The sequence below is a fragment of the Emydura macquarii genome, unplaced genomic scaffold (genome assembly GCF_026122565.2).
Source record: "Emydura macquarii macquarii isolate MOO-44397 ecotype Brisbane River unplaced genomic scaffold, CSIRO-AGI_Emac_v2 contig_1876, whole genome shotgun sequence".
Taxonomy (NCBI): domain Eukaryota; kingdom Metazoa; phylum Chordata; order Testudines; family Chelidae; genus Emydura; species Emydura macquarii.
In genome coordinates, this window is record NW_027132013.1 from 20,475,521 (window position 1) to 20,498,908 (window position 23,388).

Below are 23,388 nucleotides of genomic sequence, written 5' to 3' on the forward strand. Positions count from 1 at the left end.
TAACCCTCTGAGCCTTAAAACTTGGGTACCCCAGTTATACACCACCAGCTCAGACCACTGTAGGAGCTGCATAGATGCATCTTAAAGTGCCTTTAAAAAAATCATATTGGTTGATAATCATATATGGGAACTAATACATTTATAACCCAATCTCTGTTAAAGAAGAGGGCATGCTTTTAATCTGTAAACTTGGTTTTTTAAAAAAAGCACTGTCTTTATCTAATATACCAGGGCCTTGTCTGTTGGTTCAGGAGCATTGCTCTGGGTTTGCTGTTAACTACTTTCCATGACAGCTACCAAAGTTATTGTTTGTCTTTGATATTACTCATTCACCTCTAAGTATATAGTTCATAGCTGTGATGTACCTGTAGTAAAGGGCTTGTTCTGACTTCATCTTCAGAACTTTCAGTTTAACTATGTCTGAGGAAAGTGAGGAATACCTTTGCTTCTGCTGCAGCACGCATCTGTCACCTGTGTTCTGTTTAATACTAACTAGGTAGGATTTGCACTTTGTTCCTTTAAGTAGAAAGTAATAAAATACAAATTTGCTTGTTGTATGTATATTACACCTTTGTTCAAATACTTGGAGATACAAAGATTGTTTTAATATGTTGATGATTTGACTTTGTTCTTCCTCTGAAAGTTCCTACTGCAGTTATGGTTCACATGTTAACTAAAAGTAGCTCTCTTCTCTGGTACTGCTCTAATTTTCTTTGAATGTGACATTAATTTCAACACACCATATTTTAAAGGCATATAATGGGCATGGTGACCATATATCTTTGTTTCTAACAAATCCACTATATATTCTATATATAACTACACACATGGTAATTTTTTTGTTTTCCTCTGATTTTGTTTCCATTTACAATGTAAATTATGATCCTGCAGTCATCATGGTTTTCTCTTAAGCTGTTTCAGTGTTTTCACTGTAAGCTGCAGTTTTTCATTTTTTACTCTAATTCTGTGTTCAAGGAGGGAGCATGTTTTCCACCAGGAATGGTATTATAAGGAAATGAGGAAACAGTGAAACACAATCCACCAGTACAAGGAAGCCTAAATTGTAGTTCTTCTCAACTAATCCCAGTGTGCCTACTGGTATATCTGCACTGCAGCTGGAAGATGTTTGACTGGGTAATGTACATATGTTAGCTCTGATTGAGCTAGCGTGCTACAAATAACAATGTTGTGATTCACATACCTAGGGAATCAGGCAGGATTGTACTTGGGCAGTTAGCTTGAGCTGCCGCCCTCGCTGCTGTGGCCACACTATTTTAGGCGCTAGTGTGAGCAAAGTTGGTATGGGGCTTGCTATCTGATCTGGGAATCACATCTCCCAGCTGCTATGTTAGACATACACTAAGTGCTCCAAGAACCTGTATTTCTTCTATTATGTATCATATGTATTGTAATTTGAGGGAGTTTGTTTCCATACATAACCCTGATATAGTCCATTTCCTAGAACTGATAAAATATGTATTTTCATCTTCTAAGATGAAAATACATGTCTTGTATGATCCTACTTCATAAGGAGAAAAGTTCAAAGAAAAACCTTCGTTTCCAGAAAAATCTGAATGACCCTTAGTTATGAATTGGGGGGGAGGGGAGATGATTGTTTTTTGGTTTTTATCTGACTTTATCAAGTCTTGTATGCAGGTAATTCCTATCATAAAATCTTTGGCATTCTTTCTACCTTTCCATTGAGAAAAATTTCTTTTAAAATTTTTTTGTAATTCTTCTCTGAGGGTGTACTTACTTACTTGAATTTTGCAGTTACATAAACAATTGACTAAAATTGATTTAAAGTAGCTCTTGATTCATTTAGCAAATGACTTGACCTTCACCATCAATTTCTGAAGAATTCAAGCATAATTTTTTTTAGCCCTTATGGTTGCAAATCTAACCTTTCAAATGTGAATTGAGTGTAATCTGATGCAGAATGGTGTAATAGAGACCCTTCCCCCTCAGTCTCCCCACTGCCGCTACACATCCACATTTGTTTGTAGCAACCACAAGTCTGGGGGGGGAAGAAAAGAGCTTCTTTTCCCTGTTAATATCTTGAGTAGGGTGAACTTCAAACTTGTCAGGTAAGTTACAGGTTGATAGGAAAAACGAAGCCCGCAAAAAGGGCCCAGTGGCGTCACCCTTGTAGAAATTCAATACCTGCCAAATAAAAATTGATTTTTTAAAACATAAAAATTAATTAAAAAAAATTAAATATTACTAGTTTTTTTTCATTTTATAGTCTTACATTTCTAAAGCGGATGTTTTGTACTTCTTAGTCTCCTAATTGTTAGTAGAATTTTAGATTTTACATAGAGATTTTTCTGTTTAGAAGATTCATACTTAAAATGCTTATCTATACTGGAAAAGATTAATAGAGTCCAGGAATCTCAGTAACATTTTCATGAGAACAACACAAGCTCAAACACAATATTGATGCACAAATAGCTTGTGCTATATTTCCAGTCAACACCACTTTCTGATATGAACTTTCACAACTCAAGAAGGCTGCAATGCTTCAGCCAAGCCATATCCCTTAATCAGGGGTTACAGTTTGACTTTGATCACTGGAACTTGTGCCCTTAGCTTAGGTTACTTAGGTGCTTTTGAAAATCCCACCTTACACACCTAAGTACAGGTTTAGATGCTTAACTTTAGGCTCTTGTGTTTTAAAATTTTAGCTTGTGTATAAAAACATTCTCAATAACTTTAAGGTATCGAAAGTCTAAATTACTTTTCATTGTTAACGCTGAAGCAATTTTGTTTTGAAATGACAAAGATTTTGTGCCACCAAGGAAAATAACAATTTTAGCTTGTGGTGCTGCAAACATTTATGCCAATGCTTAACTTTAAGTCTGAGTAGTCCCATTGACTTCAATGGGACTAATCACATGAATAAAGTTATGTACCTGGTCAAGTGTTCTCAGCATCAGGGCCTTTATTTTCAGTATATTGGATTTTGTCCATAGAAGTTCTGTAAAATTTAAATAAAATACCCGACCTTTTAAAAAATAGCAATTACAATTTTATACGCTGTATACATTTTAATCTAAATTTGTAATAGCATGCATTCTCACTTTAGTTTTACAGAGCCTGAACCTGATTTAAATCAATTAATTAAATAGCTCCACTCTTTTCAGCAGCTTGAGAAGTCAAAGCTAGGGCTGCACTTAAAAGAAGAGTATTTGGGTCATGCTGGTGTGAACCCCCCTGTGCTACTTCATATCTAACAGAGGTCAAATTTTTCAGTTTCTGCCTCCTACACGCCACTGTGGGTTGCCTTCCTGGCTAGTGCTGGGCTGTCAAGAAGCAGAATAGCCCAGAGGAGTCCTCTTTTTTTGGCCATATAAGGGATTCTCTGTCCCTAAGCTTGTCGCCGTCCTGCTACCATTCTTTGTTTCACTATAGAGCTGTGAGTGTAAAGGAAGAGTTGGGAGACTGAATATAAAGATCCCTTATGAAATAAACTGGAAGGGGCTTCTCAGCTTGAAGGTAGGAATGGGAGCAAAAGCAGACATTGTCACATACAGTGATCAAGCAGCTACATAGCATAGTGGGAGGATTGAGTTGAGTTATTGGCTGTGGAGGCATGGCAACACAAGTGTCTTTCATCTTGGCTAGAAGGCTTAGAAGTCAGCTGGGTCTGTGTGATGGATTTTTTTTCAAGTCCTTTCTTTGATGTTTATGTAAATATAAATAAAAATTCATTTTTTCCAAAAGTCCTTCCCTCAAAATGTAAAGAAAAATCATGGAACTAACAATATACGTGCTAAACTTCACCACTTGAACATTTTGCTTTTTGCTGTATTCCTTCCCTCTATCTCACTTGTTAGTTGATTGTTTAGGCAGTAAATTCTTTCAGGTAGGGGATGTTGTCCTGCCTGTCCTTAGAGCACCTAACACAGTAATGAGGCTGTATAATTAACAATTGAAATATTCTGTAATTAAAATCATAGTGTAGTCATAAGATTGTTTCTCTGTAAATGAAAGGTCCATCTGTTACATTCTTAATGGGGACATAATCACTAACTTCAGAAAATGGTTGTCAACCCAGTGTTGCTGATTTTTAGGGTCGGGAAAGGGGTATAGACTTAGACTCATAGACTTTAAGGTCAAATGGGGACCATTATGATCATCTAATCTGACCTGCACATTGCAGACCACAGAACCTCACCCACCCATTCCTGTAATAGATCCTTAACCTCTGGCTGAGTTACTGAAGTCCTCAAATCATGATTTAAAGACTTCAAGTTACAGAGAATTCACCATTTACACTAGTTTAAACCTGCAAATGACTGGTGCCCCATACTGCCAAGGAATGTGTGAACACTCCTCTTCCCCCCTGAGTGTCTGCCTATCTGACCCGGAGGAAAATTCCTTCCCGACCCTAAATATGGTATAGAATGAAGAGTGGATGTGTAATCCATATACATTTGTGTTATGTTGAAGACTTCTCCAGAATGACCAGTTGTTCTGTAACTAAGAAATAAAAAGTCAGACATGTTGGTAAGACTGATGGACAAGAGAGAATGAAATATTTCGCTATCTTTGAGTAAAAGTTCAAGCAAAAAAGTGACATACATGACTTAGTTTGATATATAGACCAGTGATGAACAACCAAGTTCTGTTCAGAAGCATATTATAGCTCTTTACAGCTAAAGTAATCAAGTAAATAATCATTTTGGTATTGGAATGGGAAAGGAGAGGAGTAGAATTCAGAATAAGGTGAACTACTCTTAGAAGCTTTTGCTGTAAATCCAGTGTTTCTTAGGTTTTTGATAAATCTGAAATCATGCACTAACAAAGATGTGCTTGTATTAGCCAGGTTTTCCAGACAGGAATGCTTACACAGAATGAATTGTACTTTTCTTAATTTAAAGAAAATTAAGTCTCTAACAGGCAACTCTCTAGGTTTGAATAGGTATCTTCTAGAACGTTGAATGTTTAGGAAAGTTATTCACCAATCTTGGTGTACTTGCATTTTTCCTTGTAATTCACTAGCTCCTTCAATTGTGATTTGATCCATTTTAACCTAGAATAAAGAAATGAGGTTTATGCCGGGAAAGTGTTCTTCATAATTTTGGTGTTTGCTATCTACACTAAAATGTGAAGTTGGCTTTATTATGTTGGAGAATCCACAAAGCTTTCACAAAATTGATATATGCTCTATAGGCAGGCTTTATTGAAAATCAGACTGCTTTATATTCTAGAAAATATTCAGTTGAGTCCAATTTTCTTGTATGTCCACATAGAATACAACATATGAAGCAATTAAAGATTCTTAATTTAAGAAATACCCCGGACACAATATAAATTTCTCTGTACGACTGAAACCAGTGCCTCTGTGAAGAGCTCACTGGTTTGTATGTAAGCATGCTCATGTGTGCCAGGTGTTCCCAACTCAATCTCTTCCCCACCTATCTTGCACGTATCTGAACAAGTTCAGGTAAAGACTGGTGATCTCCCATGGTGAATGGCATTTTATAAGGCAAGACTGAAATCGTCCTTGCTCATCGTTTTCTGTGGGAAAAGGGGGTCCCACAGTTTTGAGGGAAAGCCCAATCCAATCCAAGGGGATTTGTATTTGATTCTGGAGGTGTTTTCACTTAGGATTCAGCAAAAACTGAATACCCAGTTGATATTTTTACTCTTGCTGAATCCTAAATGGATAAGAACCAACAAGAAGGAGAAAAGAATAGACTGCCTCTATCCTCATATTTGAAATGTTCTTCCAAACTGTATCATTATAAATACCAGGGTCAGGGGATGTTATAATATTTTTTCCCCAATGTTAGGGAAAGGATGTTTTAAAATTTGAGCACTGCTGATCTAAACTAAATCCCTTTCTGTGGGGGGAAAAAATGCATATATTCACTCTGCAAGTTTGTTTATTCATCATGAGAATTGTCTTTTTAATTTTAAAAGTGTGAAAAGCATTTGAGATTTTAATTACTATTAGTACGTCAGTTTTCTTGCTTTAAAAAATTTGTAAAGCGGTGGGACTGCAAAGCCAGACCAATCTCTAGAGTTTCTTTCCAACTTTAATAATGCTATATCCTGCTCAATGTAGTGTAGTGTATGTAAACAGCATAGAGACTGATTTCAGAATAATTTTCAGCGTGCTTTTGTGTATATAGTGTCATAAATGTCACGTTGCCACCATCTTCATTAGTAGTGTAAGAAATTACAATGGTCACAAACTCTGGGCCAACATCTGCTTTCAGATGCTCATGCCTTGATGGTATCTCCATCCAAGGAAAAAGATTGGCCCTTTAATTTGTGTAATTTCAGTTTATGTAGAAGAAAAATCCATGCTATAGGACAAAAGCAACATCAGCTTTAAAAACTTGTCCTGTTTTGGAGGTAACTATTTCAAATATTGCTTTATATGCTTCCATTCTAGTCACAGTTCTCATGCAATGTACTGTAATTGCTGTCATTTAGGTCCTTGCTGTTGAAGCTATATGAAATAAATAGCACAGGGTGCATTCCCCAGTCCACAGCCTCCTTGACTTAGCATGCAGAACATGTGGCAAACAAATGCTTATGGAAATGGGATTTCTTATATTGCAGAATGACAACAGCGAGAGGCGGCGACATGATAATAGTGATCGAAGACACAATGATAATCCTGAATCAGAGACTAATGGGCAGCCACAGAATAGCACACGACAAGTGGTGGAACAGGACGAAGAAGATGAAGAGTTGACTTTGAAATATGGGGCAAAGCATGTGATTATGCTTTTTGTACCTGTCACACTTTGCATGGTGGTAGTTGTTGCAACCATCAAGTCTGTCAGCTTTTATACACGCAAGGATGGACAGCTGTATGTATGAAACTTTTTTTTTCTTTGTTGGTTTGGGTCTGCTGGGATCCTTTCCTTTACTCTGTGTCTGCACACCCTCAAGTGCCTATGTTATACAATGACCTGACCTCCAGCCCAGGCCCTGGCTTGATGCTGGTCCTTCTGGAGTCCAGCAGCCCTACTTTTAGCTTTGTTCCCAGCTCCTGTGAGCCTGGTGACTGATCCAGACAGGTTTCTCCTACTAGGTCAGGCCAATATTTCTTCTGCAAGTTAGAGGACTTACAGTGATGAAACCTGAAGTTTTTCTCTGCTGCTTTGCCAATAATTTCAACTGTCCCTTGTGGAAGTACTTCGCTAAAGATAATTTGTTCACCATTACTTTCATTTGAATTCTGGCCTTTGGCTGAATAGTTTGTGCCTTTTGTGTGATGTTCACATGCTATGGACTCCATTCTGAGCATAGGCCATGAAAGTTGCACTCCATTAGAAATTAAAGCTTCATTAGCGATGAAAAATTAGAGCTATATGAACTTCCATATGTATACAGGGTATGGGTTTGCTTATGTTCTTCGAGTGCTGGTCCCTATGTGGTGCATCTGAGGTGTTATGAGACTGCGCAGGTCAACGTCCCTTCTGTTCCCTCTTATTGCTGCCTGGCCAGTATTGGAAAACTCCTCTTCACCTTTCCTGCTGCATAGCTGTTGCTTAAAAAAAAAAAAAAAAAAAAAATTTAGTAGTTCTAAGTCTATTAAGTTTACATAGTGTTTAGTACTTGTCATCATCTTTAGGTAGTTGTAGGAGTTAGCTAATTAGCACTCAATCAATGTTTTACCTCGGGGTAGCCTACCTGTTCTGGGGAATTATGCCCAAACAAGTCAGATTTAAGAACTACATTACATGCCCACGATCATTTTTTGGTAAGCGACAACCATCAGCAATGCCTTTCCTGTCTCAGAGAAACTCCTATCGTAGCTCCTGCTCTTTCTCCTTCCCAACTCAGACTTGAGGCACTGGAACTCAGACTAAGAAAACACCTCATGGAGCAGGGTATGCATCCACATGCACAGCAAGTGGTGGTACCGATGGACCCATCAGAGTGCCCATCCGCACCAGCGGTGAGTGCATTTCCCATCAGAATAACACCAGTGTTCCAATGGCACTGACCAAAACCTGTCGTGCACAGGAAACACAGTCCTGGCATAAGAGTGGATCCCTGAGAGGAACCATATCCTAACACAGGACTCCCTCCCCGAGCCAGGAAGAACTGGGTGAAAAATCATGGATGGATACTGGATCACCAGTGCTAAAAAGATCCAAGGTGGAATGTAAGACCAAGCACTTGGACATACCAGTGCCAACAGCCACCTGAGCCGCAGGAACACATCAAAGTGTCCACTCTGCTGGGTCTGTCCAGCATGCCTTTCTCGGACCATACACACCGGGTTGGTTATCACCTCTGGCACTGACAACAGAGCTGTTCCTGTCCCTTGATGGTTCCCCACGACAGCATGATTCGGCTGGTATTGCACAACCACCACCCCTGGTCAATAAACTACTGCTCCTTTACCATCACCCTCCACATCAACCTAGTATACCACCTGCACCAGCGGTTCTGCCTGCTCCAGCGACACCGCCCTTCCTGGACCAATTGGAGTTGGATTGGTCATCAGATCTGGACCAAGCTTTCTCACCAGTGTGATCATATAATCCACTGATGTATGCACCGACATAGGGGCATTGGTTCCGATACACTCAGGGCCCACCGACCGAAAGAGAACATTGACCCTACAAGTACAACTGGGATTATGATTGGAGAACGTCACCTCCCCTCCCCCTTCACATTACAGGCCCTCATTGGCATATACTGCCTCTCCCTCCATTTACAATGATCCATGGGGCACCAGTGCACCATCAGCACCTCGGGAACCATTAGAGCAAACATTCCTGACCGGTGCATCATCCTCTTCAGATGAAGCTCTCATCCCTCCATCGTTCTCACCACCAGATGACCATTGCCAGTATCAGGACCTCCTGTGAAGAATGGTAATGGCCCTCCGCCTACAAGCAGAGAACATCACAGACCCCCAGGATGAATTCCTAGCTATCCTTCAGTGAACGGGCCCTTCATGAGTGGCACTGCCAATTCACAATGCAATCTTACAACCAGTGTAGGTGATCCGGCATACACTAGTGTCGTGCATCCCAACACCCAGAAGGGCAGAAAGACATTACTTTGTGCCAGCTAAGGCTACGGACGTCCTCTTCTTGCACCCACCACTTACCTGCTTTGTAGTACAAGCAGCTATTCAAAGGGTGAGGCAACAACATACCAGAACCGGACCGTGAGGCTAAGAAACTCGACCTAATAGGACACAAGGTCTATTCATTGGCGGGTCTTCAGTTCTGCATTACCAGTTATCAGGCCATACTGGTGGAGTATGACTTCAAATCGTACACTGTTAGCAGAATTCCAAGCCTCCTTACTTGAAGACAGACAAGATGAGTTCAAAGCCCTCGTAGAGGAGGACAAGTTAATGGCTAAGGTCTCTCTTCAAGCAGTGGTAGATGCTGCAGATATACAGCAGCATGCTTCTTTGCTTTGGGAGTGGTGCTTCGGAGAGACTCCTCGCTTCAGATATCTGACTTTCACAAGGAAGTCCAAACAACCTGGGAAGACCTCCATTTGACAACAATAAACTATTTAGTGAATGCAGGCTCTCATCTGTCTTGTCACTGAAGGACTCTAGAGCCACACTCTGGTCATTGGGTCTCTGTATACTGGCTCTTGCCCAATACCAGAACAGACCAGCTTTCCGAGCCTGATATCCTGTTCAACCCTCCTACTGACCATACCACTCCTCTCCTCCCTGCCCCCCCAAACAGAACAGCTTCGCTGCCACCAGTGCATCCAGAGGCCCAGATTTTTGGCTGCCTCCACCTTTACAACTTCCACCAATGCCCTCAAGGTGGTCTTTTTGACTTCTCAGCAGGGAACTGCAAACTTCACCTTCCACCTTCCCTGGCCTCCCTGACAATATTCAGAGGCAGTCTTGCTCTATTTGCCCACAATTGGAGCAAGATCATCACCAGTCGATGAGTACTAGACATCGTACACAGGGGACAACTTACAGAGTTCCGTACCATTCCTGCCTGCCACCCCTACCAACACAGATCTCTGGATCCGTCCCAAGTTGACATCTTATGGAAGAAAACCAACACACTCCTCCTAAAAGGAGCCAGAGAAAAGGTCCCACGTCACTATCGGGACCACAGGTTCTACTCTTATTTCCTTGTACCAAACAAAGGAAGGGACCTTCGCCCATCATGGATCTATAGGCTTTGAGCAGATATATCTGCAAATTTCATTTCTGTATGGTCACTCTCCAACAAATCATCCCCTCCCTTCCCCTTGGGGCCTAGTTTGCGCCTCTCAATACAAAGGATGTTTATTTTCATGTCGACATTCACCCCGCCCACCACAAATTCCTCCAATTCACAGTGGGACACGCTCATTACCAATTCTGGGTCCTTCTGTGTGGCATAGTCACTGCTCACATACAACGCTTGGTTCAGTGTCTATTTCCATACCTAGATGATTGGCTTCTGGTGGCATCATCCCGCGAACGCCTTCTCAACACTATCCGAACACTGACAACTCCTTGAGCGTCTGGGTAACTGTATCAATAAGGAGAAGTCCGTTCTTGGCCCTACCCAAGAGCTCACATTCATAGGAGCTTACCAGAACTCTCGTGTGGCCCGAGCCTTTCTGCCAAAAGACCAATTTGCCACTCTCAAAGCCATAATCACATGCCTAGAGCATCTCCCCCACCCACATGTCCGATAATGCCTTTCACTCCTGGGACAAATGACAGCATGCACTGCCATTACCCCACATGCACACCTATATATGAGATGCCTGCAACTGTGGCTATGCCTGGTGTACAACCCACAGAGGGACCACGTAAACAAACGAATCACCCTCCCACCCACGGTGACGCTTCTGTGGTGTGGTGGCACAATCTGTCCAAGGTTATGGCACAACCAACCCGCAGTGCCATAAACCACTTTTATCACAGACACTTTGCTCATCGGCTGGGGTACTCACATCTGCGGTCAATCAGCACAAGGCCTGTGGACCCGCAGAGAAGCAAGGATGCATATCAACATCCTGGAGCTATGAGCGGTGCAGCATTCCTGTCTAGCACGTCTTCCCCTTGTCTGCTCCAAATGTGTGCAGCTCTTCTAGGACAATATGACAGCAGTCGTATACATAAACAAACAAGAAGGAGCCAGATCACCAATCCTATGCAGGGAAGCAAACTGACTGTGGAACTGCTGCCTATGACACAATGTCACAATACATGCATCCACATACCAGGCATGGACAGCACCCTAGGAGATACACTCAGCCACTCCTTCCACTGCAATCATGAATGGAAGATCCACAACCCCACTCTTCACTCCATCTTCCATCAGTGGGGCACATCAACATGGGACCTGTTCACAACAACTAACCACAAGCTTCCCCTCTTCTGCTCCAGGGGAGCCCTCAGACAGGATGCACAAGAAGATGCTTTTCTCCTTCCATGGACGCCGGGGCTTTGTTACACCTTTCCACCCAGACCACTCCTCCCACAAGTCCTCCACAAGGTGAGAAGGGACTGCACAATCCTCCTACTCATAGCCCCCTTCTGGCCCCACCAACATTGGTTTGCAGACCACCTTAACCTCTTCACCCACCCTCCAATTCGTCTTCCCCTTCTTCCAGACCTCTTCACGCAACAGCAGGGCCAAATTCGCCATCCAACCCCCACCCTCTGTGTCTCACAGCCTGGTATTTGGAGGGGGCTTAAAAATAGACGTGTGTTCCATGCCAGTGCGGGACGTACTCACCCACAGCCAGTGCCCCACCACAAGAGTCTGCTATCAGGCTAAACAGCGTTGATTTACGAGATGGGCAAGCTAACAACCATCACCCAGCTGATGGTGTCTCCATACCAACTATCCTAGATTATCTGCTACAGAACTACACCTTTGCCGCTCGGGCTTCGCCCATGGCTCCATTAGGGTCCACGTGGTGGAAGTCAGCACCTTCCTCCTACCGGTAAATGGCTTCTCTGTCTTTTGCATCCAACTACTGCTCGATTCCTCCGCAGTCTCCACATCTTCCCTCAGATCAGGAAACCTACCCCTCTTTGGGACCTCAACCTTGTCCTTCCCAACCTCACAAAATGTCCCTTCAAGCCCCTTGCCACTCGTTCACTTGCCTACCTCTCTATAAAAGTGATCTTCTTCGTGGCCATCCCGTCCGCCCACAGAGTCAGTGAATTAGCAGACATGATGGTGGACCCACTCTTTACGGTATTCCATAAGGATAAGGTCTCCCTACGACTCCATCCCAAGTTTCTCCCAAAGGTGCCCTCTCCCTTCCACCTCAGCCAAGTAATCCATCTCCCAACCTTTTACCCAAAACCACATTCCTCCACCAGGAAGCGCATATTATGCTCCCTTGATGTCCATTGTGCGCTGGCCTTTTATCTCCACCACACCCATACCTTTTGAGCTCCGCACACTTTTTTTTTTTTTACAATAGCAGAACACACTTGAGGCCGTGCCCTCTCCTCTCAACATCTCTATAAATGGATTTCGTGTTGCATCACCGAATGTTACGCTATCGCCAAAGTCGATCCACCAACAGGCATCATAGCCCACTCAGTAGAGCATAAGCCACCATCTCTGCCCTCCTCGCTGACATCTGTTGTCAGGACATTTGCAATGTGTTCCTCTATCCACACATTTGCAGCTCATTACACCATAACTAATTTGGTGGCAACGGATGCAGCAATAGGTCACGCGGTCCTCCAGACGCTGATATCTTCTGCGCCCTTGCACTCACCTCCACACTGATTACTGCTCAATATGTTACCCACACATGGAATCCACCTAGGGACTAGCACTTGAAGGAAGGGAGATTACTTATTGTAACAGTTGGTTTTTTGAGAGGTGTGATCCCACCCCCCGTCTCCTCTGCTGCGTGGTCTGTGTTTGTCGGTAAGAGGGAACTGAAGGGGCATCAACCCGTACCATCTCAACACTTCAGGTGCACCACATAGTGAACACACACGCAGGTCAACGGAGACTACTTCAAACAGTTCCAGCTCTGGTGCATGGCACACATGCACACCCATGTAGTATCCAGATAGGGACCACACCTCTCAAAGACCCATCAGTTACAGTAAGTAACCTCCCTTTGTTTGTTGACATAGAAATAAGTACATTAGCAAAGGCTTTTAAAGTTCATTTGTAGAGCTGGCCAGAAATTTTCCAACAGAATGTTTCACTTTCACCAGATCTGCATTTTCCAATGGAAAAACATTTAATGGAAATGTTAAATTTAACCAAATTAATTTTGTGGGACAAAAAACTGACCCAAAGCTTTTTGATAATGTCAAAACATGTTTGGTTTGTGGCTTCAAAATTTATTTTATTATAAAAAATGCAATTTTTAAATGTTAAGAGCAGAATGAAACATTGTTTTCTGAAATGACTATTCTTGAATTTCATTTAATAAGTCTTGACGTTTTGTTTTTGTTCTGTTGTAAAACAGAATTAAAAAAAAAACAAAAACAAAAAAACCTCATGGAATTTCCCACAGAACAGAAAATCCGATTCCTGCCTTGCTTTACTCATTTTTATTTTCTGGTTGCATTTTATTTAATATCCACTAGATGGTGTGTGTACAAAAGGCCCAACTGTAATTAGTGTGATCTAATTTGTATATACTTGCATGCTACCAATAAAATAGTTTTTAAATGTTAGTTGCTCTCTTACTAAGCAGAAAATAACTGTCACTTTTGTAAATGTGGTTTGAAAGATAAGTACTGAGACTTCAAGAGGGAAATTAGCTTTAAATATCTACATGTTGATCCTAGGCTTTTTTCTAGAAAACGTTTATGTGGAATATGTTTTAGATTTCATTTTTTTTTTTTTGGTTTTATTGTAGTATCTACACTCCATTCACTGAAGAGACGGATACTGTGGGACAGAGAGCCCTGAACTCTATTCTCAATGCTACCATCATGATCAGTGTCATCATTGTCATGACTATACTCCTGGTAGTGCTTTACAAATACAGGTGCTATAAGGTGAGCAGAAAAGTTAACCTTGGTAATTAATCATACTATCCTTGTTTTATTTACTGAAATGTATACAGGGAAAGAGCAATCATGATTAATTAAACTGGCAGCACCAGTGGCAGACTTTCACTGTTTTAGTTTTTGGAGCTTTGTTCCCCGTAGTGAGAGGGAAATGGATAATTTATTTTATCAGATAGCATATAGTCCTTTTATGGAGTAAAAGTGGACAAGGCATGATCTTGGCTTTGCCAATAATAAAATGGCACTTCCACAGCAATTTTGAGATCACCTGAGATCAGGACTCAGAAATACATAATTGTATTATTGATGGGAGCCCAAACTTTGTCTAGATGAGGGTCACATCAGTTTGCTAAAACCTACAGTCACATGTGTCACAGCGCCATGTTAAAGCTGTGGGTGTGGGCTACTTTTGACCCAGTGGTTGTGCTTTTTTCTTTAATGATCAATAAAGCAGGATGTGGAATAACACAGTGCACTACTGCCTTTCAGTCAGAACCTTGAGTGTCTGTGTTTTACAGTCACAGAATTTGCTGTCAAATTCACTCTTTGCCACAAAATTTAGCTCTGGCTTCTGTGGCTTTTGGGAGGAATTTCTAACCTGCATGAATATAATAAAAAAGAAAAAAGCCTTTTGAAAATGTAGTCACGTGACTGATGCAGTGACATCTACCTGAGTCTGAAGACACTCTGGAACAACATTTATGAGCTGTTAACTTCCCCATTTATCACAATGGGATGTTAACTCAAAAGCCTAACTGATAGTTAAAAATAGATATTTAAATTGTTTCACTGCTGGTCATTTGAGTAGAAGCAGCCAACTGATGTGCTTAACCCAGAATCCCAGACTGTCTCTTGGGCGTCCCCAGATGCCAAAAGCCTCACCTGTACTGATCAAGTTGCCAAGACCTCTAGCTTCCCATTAGCCACTTCTGTAGTGTAGTTATGCTCTGTCATTACAAAAATCTTTGGCACTTAAAAAAGGGATTATGTAGCCGCATAAAACTAAACTTAATGACAAAATAAATACTGGACCTTGGGTAGTGATGGTATTTATTTTCATATTTACTTAATGAAAAACACTGATTTGTTGTTTTCCAATTTAAATGAAGCTTACACAATATCTCTAGGCTGCTGCACCAAAATGCTGCAAAATCTAGGAACCCAGTTGCTGAATATAAGCCTAATTTTCTGCTGGGTTTCTACAGAATCACTGTTAGTCTACATTTCAGTGAACAGAAGCAAACTTCTAGCAAAACAATATTTGACACCCCAAATGATGGCAGTGTGCTATCTACTTTGCTCATCTGTAGTGCCTTTCATTCAGACATTGTCTAGGAGAAAATACCCTTGAGGTAGGCAAGTATTATCCCAATTTCCCAGATAGAGAAATTAAAGTCCAAATGTGAAGTTCTTGCATGAGGTTACAGAACAAGTCAATAGTAGGGCTGGTCCTGATTTCAGATCCTCGCTCTAACCATCAGAAATCATTCCTTCTCAGATTGTCTAAGTCACTTCTCTTAGAATCATAGAGATGGAAGGGACCTCAGGAGGTAATCTAGTCCAACTCCCTGCTCAAAGCAGGACTAACCAGGACTAACCTCAGCTAAATAATCCCAGCCAAGGCTTTGTCAAGCCGCAGCTTAAAAACCTCCGAAGATGGAGATTCCACCACCTCCCAAGGTAACCCATTCCAGTGCTTCACTACCCTCCTAGTGAGAAACTTTTTCCTAATGTCCAACCTAGACCTCCCCCACTGCAACTTGAGACAGTTGCTCCTTGTTCTGTCATCTGCCACCGCTGAGAACAGCCTAGCTCTATCCTCCCTGGAACCCCCTTTCAGGTAGTTAAAGGCTGCTATCAAATCCCCCCTCATTCTTCTCTTCTGCAGACTAAACAAGCCTAGTTCCCTCAGCCTCTCCTCATAAGTCTTGTGCTCCAGCCCCCTAATCATTTTTGTTGCCCTCCGCTGGACTCTCCAACTTCTCCACATCCGTTTTGTAATGGGGGGCCCCGAACTGGACACACTACTCCAAATGTGGCCTCACCAATGCCAAATAGAGGGGAATAATCACTTCCCTTAATCTGCTGGCAATGCTTTTTACTAATGCAGCCCAATATGCTGTTAGCCTTCTTGGCAACCAGGGCACATTGCTGACTCATATCCAGCTTCTTATCCACTGTTACACCCAGTTCCTTTTCTGCAGAACTGCTGCCTAGCCCGTCGGTCCCCAGTCTGTAGCTGTGCATGGTATTCTTCCGTCCTAAGTGCAGGACTCTGCACTTGTCCTTGTTGAACCTCATCAAATTTCTTTTGTCCCAATCCTCCAGTTTGTTTAGGTCCTTCTGTATCCTATCCCTACCTTTCAGGGTATCTACCACCCCCCCATCTTAGTGTCATCTGCAAACTTGCTGAGGGTGCAATCTACTCCATCATCCAGATCATTAATGAAGATGTTGAACAAAACCGGCCCCAGCACCGACCCCTGGGGCACTCTGCTTGTGACCGGCTGCCAGCTAGACATGAAGCCATTGATCACTACTCGTTGAGCCCTATGCTCTACCCAGTTCTCTATCCATTTTATAGTCCATTCATCCAACCCATACTTCTTTAACTTGCTGATAAGAATACTGAGAGACCGTATCAAACGCTTTGCTAAAGTCAAGGTATATCACATCCACTGCTTTCCCCACATCCACAAAGCCAGTCACTTCTTCATAGAAAGCAATCAGGTTGGTCAGGCATGACTTTCCCTTGGTGAATCCATGTTGACTGTTCCTGATCACCTTCCTCTCTTCCAAGTGCCTTAAAATGGATTACTTGATGACCTGCTCCATGATTTTTCCAGGAATTGAGGTGAGGCTGACCGGTCTGTAGTTCCCTGGATCCTCTTTCCTCCCTTTCTTGAAGGTGGGCGCTACATTTGCTTTTTTCCAGTCATCAGGGACCTCCCCCAATTGCCACGAGCTTTCAAAGGTAATAGCTAATGGCTCTGAAATCACATCAGCCAACTCCTTCAGCATCCTCGGGTGCATTGCATCTAGCCCCATGGACTTGTGTATGTCCAATCTTTCTAAGTAGTATTGGACTTGTTCCTTCAGCACTGTGGGATGTTCAGCTCCTTCCCATTCTGTGCCGCCCAGTGCAGTAGTCTGGGAGCTGACCTTGTCTGTGAAGACAGAGGCAAAAAAGGCATTGTGTACCTCAGCTTTCTCCACATCCTCTGTCACTTGGTTGCATCCACCATTCTGTAAGGGGTCCACACTTTCCCTAATCTTCCTCTTGTTGGTAACATACCTGTAGAAACCCTTCTTGTTCCCCTTCATATCCCTTGCTAGCTGCAACTCCAATTGTGCTTTGGCCTTCCCGATTTCATTCCTGCATCTTCGAACAGCATTTTTATAATCCTCCCTAGTCATCTGACCAAGCTTCCACTTCTTGTAAGCTTCTTTTTTGTGTTTAAGTTCACCAAATACTTCTTTGTTAAGCCAAGCTGGACGCCTACCATATTTTCCATTCTTTCTGCACATCGGGATGGTTTGTTCCTGTGCCCTCAATAAGGTTTCTTTAAAATACAGCCAGCTCTCTTGGATTCCTTTCCCCCTCATATTAGCCTCCCAGGGGATCCTGGCCATCAGCTCCCTGAGGGAGTCAGTCTGCTTTTCTGAAGTCCATGGTCCGTATCCTGCTGTTCTCCTTTCTTCCTTTCGTCAGGATCCTGAACTCTACCATCTCATGGTCACTGCTGCCTAGGTTGCCACCCACTTCTTCGTCCCCTACCAAATCTTCCCTGTTTGTGAGCAGCAGGTCAAGAGAAGCACGGCCCCTAGTTGGTTGCTCCAGCACTTGCACCAGGAAGTTGTCTGCAACACTCTCCAAAAACTTCCTGGATTGTTTGTGCTCAGCTGTATTGCTCTTCCAGCAGATGTCAGGGTGATTGAAGTCCCCCATGAAAACCAGGTCCTGTGAACGGAAAACTTTCCCTAGTTGACTGAAGAAAGCCTCATCTACCTCATCCTTCTTGTCTGGTGGTCTGTAACAGACACCCACCACGACATCACCCTTACTGTTCTTGCTTCTAAGCTTAACCCAGAGACTCTCAACTGGCTTATCTCCAGTTTCATACTGGAGCTCAGAGCAATCATAGTGCTCTCTTACATACAGTTCAACTCCTCCATCCTTTCGCCCCTGCCTGTCCTTCCTGAACAGTTTATACCCATCCATGACAGTGCTCCAGTCGTGCGAGTTACTCCACCAAGTCTGTTATTCCAGTCATGTCATAGTTTCTTGACTGTGCCAGGACTTCCAATTCCTCCTGCTTGTTTCCCAGGCTTCTTGCATTTGTGTATAGGCACTTGAGATAACTAGCCGATTACCCTACTTTCTCAGTATGAATCAGGAGGCCTCCCCTGCTGCATCCTCCTCCTTCTGCTTCCTTGTGGTGTCCCACTTCCGCACTTACCTTTGGGCTTAGGTCTCTGTCCCCCATCGAACCTATTTTAAAGCCCTCCTCACTAGGTTAGCCAGCCTGTCCGCAAAGATACTCTTCCCTCTCTTCGTTAGGTGAATCCCATCGCTTCCTAGTAATCCATCTTCTTGGAACAACATCCCATGATCGAAGAATCCAAAGCCCTCTCTCCGACACCACCTGCATAACCACGCATTTACTTCCGCAATGTGACGGTCCCTACCTGGCCCTTTTCCTTCAACAGGGAGGATGGATGAGAACACCACTTGCGCTTCCGACTCCTTTATCCTTCTTCCCAGAGCCACGTAGTCTGCAGTGATCCGCTGAAGATCGTTCTTGGCAGTGTCGTTGGTGCTCACGTGGAGAAGTAGGAAGGGGTAGCGGTCTGAGGACTGATGAGTCTTGGCAGTCCCTCAGTCACATCCTGAATCCTAGCTCCAGGCAAACAGCACAGTTCTCTAGTTTCCCGGTCCGGACGGCAGATGGATAACTCCGTCCCCTTTAGAAGGGAGTCCCCGACCACCATCACCCTTCTCATCCTCTTGGGAGTGGTGGTCGTGGAACCCCCATCCCTAGGACAATGCATCCCTTGCCTTCTGATCAACAGTGTCTCCTTCTGATCCATTCCCTCAGATGAGTCTTCCAAATCTTTCTCTGCCGTCGTACCTGTGCAGAAAGCCTGAAAATGATTCCTTACCTCTATCTGCATGGTGGGCATGTAGGTTCTCTTTCTTCGGGAGATCACATGCTGCCAATTTTCTTCCCCATTCTTCAGTTTCCCCTGCACCCCTGACAAGTTTCCCCTTGTTTATTCTTTCATGTGTTTTTATTTTTGCCTTCATTCCCCCATATATTTAGTTTGTTTAAGCAAATTCTGTTACTGCCAGAACTCCAGATTTAATTATCTGTTTTGCAAATCTTTGTAGTTCACTTTTATTCAGGTTTTAGCAGGCAAAGCTGACTCTGTAGCAACAAATCAGTTAGTGTAGGAGCCTTTGTCAGGTGAGACATGGGAATGTTTTAATCAAGTCCAGAAACTTGCCATGACATGTTATGAAATATGTTGGGTAACACTTGTCTTTCATGTGAAATGTGTTCTGAAACGTCTTTGAGAAAAGGAGAAGTGGTTTTGAAAACCGTATTGTGTTTGAAAAGCTATATAATGTGAAGAACAAAAATAACTGGTGTGGAAAGTGTTCTGATAATTAGCTGAAACAGTTAAATGTATCAGTGGGCCTACTCATGATAGTTAAGCCCATGTGTAAGTGTTGCATGATTGGGGCCTTAGAATAATGCACTTTTTGGCATTTGTTCAATAGAGCAGACATGCTCTTTGCTAGAATGGGACATTAGTATTTAGACATGCTGTACCTTCAGATCTCTTCTCTTCCTAGACAGTGGGACAGTTTTCTTATTGCTAATGCATCTTTCTTTTAACAACAAAGCTAGGTCACCTTGTCTGTCAGTGACCTGAAAAGATTTTATTTTTAAAAACAAAATCCACTCTTTCACTCTAGCAGAATGTATACATAGCCTCACAAATTATTTGTAAACCTGTTTCTCCTCCATTTACCTGTTGCTCCCCAAATTCAGAGTTCTGTGTTCCCCTTGTAATAGTTGGTTGATGACAGAAATTTGATGTCTTCCCTGCCAACAGCATTTAAAAACAGAATGCTTACTGCAAAGAAAAAAGCTGCACAGCCTTTATTTTTGGAGAAGGCTCTATCTTATATAAAGAGGCCAACCTGTGAGCTTATCCAGGTTAGCCAAAAATCTTGTTGAGGTTTTTATGTAAATTGGGATACATCATGAAGGTTGGCTCAGAGGAGGAGAAGGAAAGTGGAAGGGACGCTGCAGAGGACTCTAAACACACTTAAGAAAAAAAAATTTTAAATGTGTATAGTCTTTAACACATGTGAAACTTGACTCTTTTTTGCTTATTAGAAGGTTGTTCCTGTTTCATGCAAACAAATATTAGTGAAACAGAAATAATCTCTGAGGTAAAACATTAAATTTCATAAGAAGCTTTAATTGTTTTAAAAAAATGTTTATAGTCCAATACAAACCCTTCACAAGGAGGGAAATAAGAAAAACAAAGCTCCAGATTAGAAAGATTGAGTTCTCTTGGATGTATAATTTTTTTGCACAGTAAATTCTGCTTTCGAATCTGACTTCAACACAGGTAGGATTTCTTGTGCCATTTTACCCAGTTCAAGCAAGTACTAAATTACGGCTTCTGACGTCTTTATCCACAAAGAACTTCAAGCTAGTTATGGGGTACATGTCTTAGCTTGTGTGAGCTTTCTTGTCTAGAGCAAAAAATATTCTTTATATTTCACTTATTTCATACCCCATTACACCTCAAAGGTTTTCTTCTTAAGGCCAGAACTTACCCAAAGTCTTAACAGGTTGGAGTGTTTGACTTTCTTACAATTCTAGGAATCTGGTTTTCTGAAGAGACCGTTCCACTCTTCCATTCATTTTTTAAAGATCTCTTCTATTTTTTTTTCCCCTGGGTTTTGGATGATTTTCTACCAATTCCATGTGGCATTTCAGAGCTTTGTTTTTTGTAATTGGGTACCTAAGAAATCTAGCATTTTGTCTTCTTGCAGCCTGTCAGTTCAGACATGACCATAGTTATAGGACTTTGCAAATACTTTTCAGTCTTTGGTTTTAGTATGAGACATGTTAGCTGATTTTTAGTTGCTTGACCACAGTTACTCCATTTTAGCTAGCCCCTTTGTTTTTAGAGACAGGCCAGGCCGTTCCACTCTGTGCACAGATCATAGAAAGTTCTTAAGAATGCAGAAGGAAATAAGCCTCGGCTAAATTCAGCAAGCTATGCAACTTTAATAAATAAGCTGTTGTTAGCTGCAAAACATCTATAAAAATATCTTATAAATAATATGCCAAATAATATAGACCAATAATTATAAAAAAAAATAAGTTTGTGCCCTTATAAAAAATATGTATAGTCTTGTCATAAATGTTTAAGTAGCAATAAGGTATAAAACTGTCTGTAATTCTTTGTTCAGGGTCTTTTTCCACTGTCCACTTGTGGGCTTGGGAATTGACCTTCTGCAGAATAAACTCTCTTTTAAAAACTGTCCAGCCTGAAATCCTGTGTGGGTCTCTTATCGATGCAGGGTAACAAACCACACTTAGAATCTTTTTCCAACAGACATCAGTGTGAAAGACTTGTCCCAAAGTATGCCCACTACTTAATACAAGGTTTGATGGTTTTTTTCCCCCTAATGTAACATTTTTTTGTAAAAGCTATGTATCCTTTGCTAGACTTTTAATCTCAAAACACTATTGTCTTATTGATATACTTGGTGACCTGTTTTGCCATCAAATTAATGTGTGATATGTAAAGACCACTCTATTGGGTGTTTTTATTGCATATGAAGGACAAATACTAAAGCTGTTTACATTCATTATTCATTCATTCCTTACATAATGCCTTATGCTAATTCTAGCTGATTTTAATATGCTAGAATTCATAAATAAAACACTTCAACATTGTACTTCATCCATAACGTTATACATAGATTCTGCTAATGATTTGGAATCTGGGCTATTCTTTAAATAATAGAAAAATTAATAAGATATTTTCCATGTATTTTACAATGCAGGATACTTCTGCTTTGACACCAAACCAACATTATCAAAGTGCTGTAAGCTAATATGCCAAAAATACTTTGCATTTATACAGCACCTTTTATTTAAGGATCCCAAAGCAATTTACAATGGTTGGTTAAGTATTCCCCATTTTATAGATGGGTAAACTCAGGCACAGAAATCAAGGGATAACCAAAAATCAATGTACTAGTGCAGAGTGAGGTATGGAGCCAAAGACTTCTGAATCTCATTCCTCTGGTCTAACCACCAGGTATTAATATTTGCCTCATTGAGGGGCCAACAGATGTAAGTGGTACTGTCAAAAATTGGCTCAGATATTGCTATATCTTTTGCTAATGAAATTCAAACTTTTTTTTTAAAAGGCATTTTTTATAAAGATGTAATTAACTCAAAAAAGTCAGGTTTAAGATCTTTATTGATGTGTCTTTCTCTTTCAGGTGATCCATGGCTGGCTTATAATTTCTTCTCTATTGCTGCTTTTCTTTTTCTCATTCATCTACTTGGGGTAAGTCTACAAGAGTTTCAAATTCAGAATTTGCTGTCCAGCGCATCTGTCCCTTCACCATAAGCATATATAAATAGTTGCCCTCATGCCACCATGGTAATTGGCAAGAGTCAGCCATGCAAAGGATTGTTATTTGGGAGCAGTCTAAAATAGTGAGACTCAACCTTTACAGATTACGGTATGCCTTTCAGGCTTCTGATTTGTCTTGCATACCGTGAAATTTCACCTCACTTAAAAACCACTTGCTTACAAAATTAGACATAAAAATACAAAAGTGTCACAGCACACTATTACTGAAAAATTGCTTACTTTCTCATTTTTATCATATAATTATAAAATAAATCAATTGGAATACAATTATTATACTTACTTTTCAGTGTATAGTATATACAGCAGTATAAACAAGTCACTATATGAAATTTTAGTTTGTACTGACTTTGCTAGTGCTTTTTATGTAGCTTGTTGTAAAATTAGGCAAATATCAAGATGAGTTGACATATCCCCTAAAAGACATCAGCATATCCCCAAGGGGTACATGTACCCCTGGCTGAGATCCACTGATCTAAAAGACTCAATCAACTGAAAGGAATCTGCTCTGCACATTTCTACTATATCTAATGGAAGTTATGCACTTGCATCTACAGCAGACATTGTTTCAAGATTTTGTATTTGGCTGTAAGTCAAAACCTAAAGCAACACTTCAGTATCTCATCAGGAATGACCATTTAGCAGCATTCTGTGCCATCAGCGACTCAAGCATTGTTTTTTCCAAGTCGGTGGAAGTTAGCTATGACTTGGAGGAATATACA

The 23,388-nt window shown here is 41.5% G+C and overlaps 1 protein-coding gene across 1 annotated transcript in view; it reads left to right on the forward strand.

Annotated features, from left to right (window-relative positions):
• PSEN1 (presenilin 1) overlaps nucleotides 1-23,388 on the forward strand; it is a 57,232-nt gene that overhangs the window by 11,999 nt on the left and 21,845 nt on the right. Inside the window, exons 3-5 of the mRNA XM_067557872.1 lie at nucleotides 6,577-6,830; nucleotides 13,813-13,954; nucleotides 22,512-22,579. Of these exons, the coding sequence (XP_067413973.1) occupies nucleotides 6,577-6,830; nucleotides 13,813-13,954; nucleotides 22,512-22,579 (464 nt within the window). The remainder of the gene's footprint in view (nucleotides 1-6,576; nucleotides 6,831-13,812; nucleotides 13,955-22,511; nucleotides 22,580-23,388) is intronic.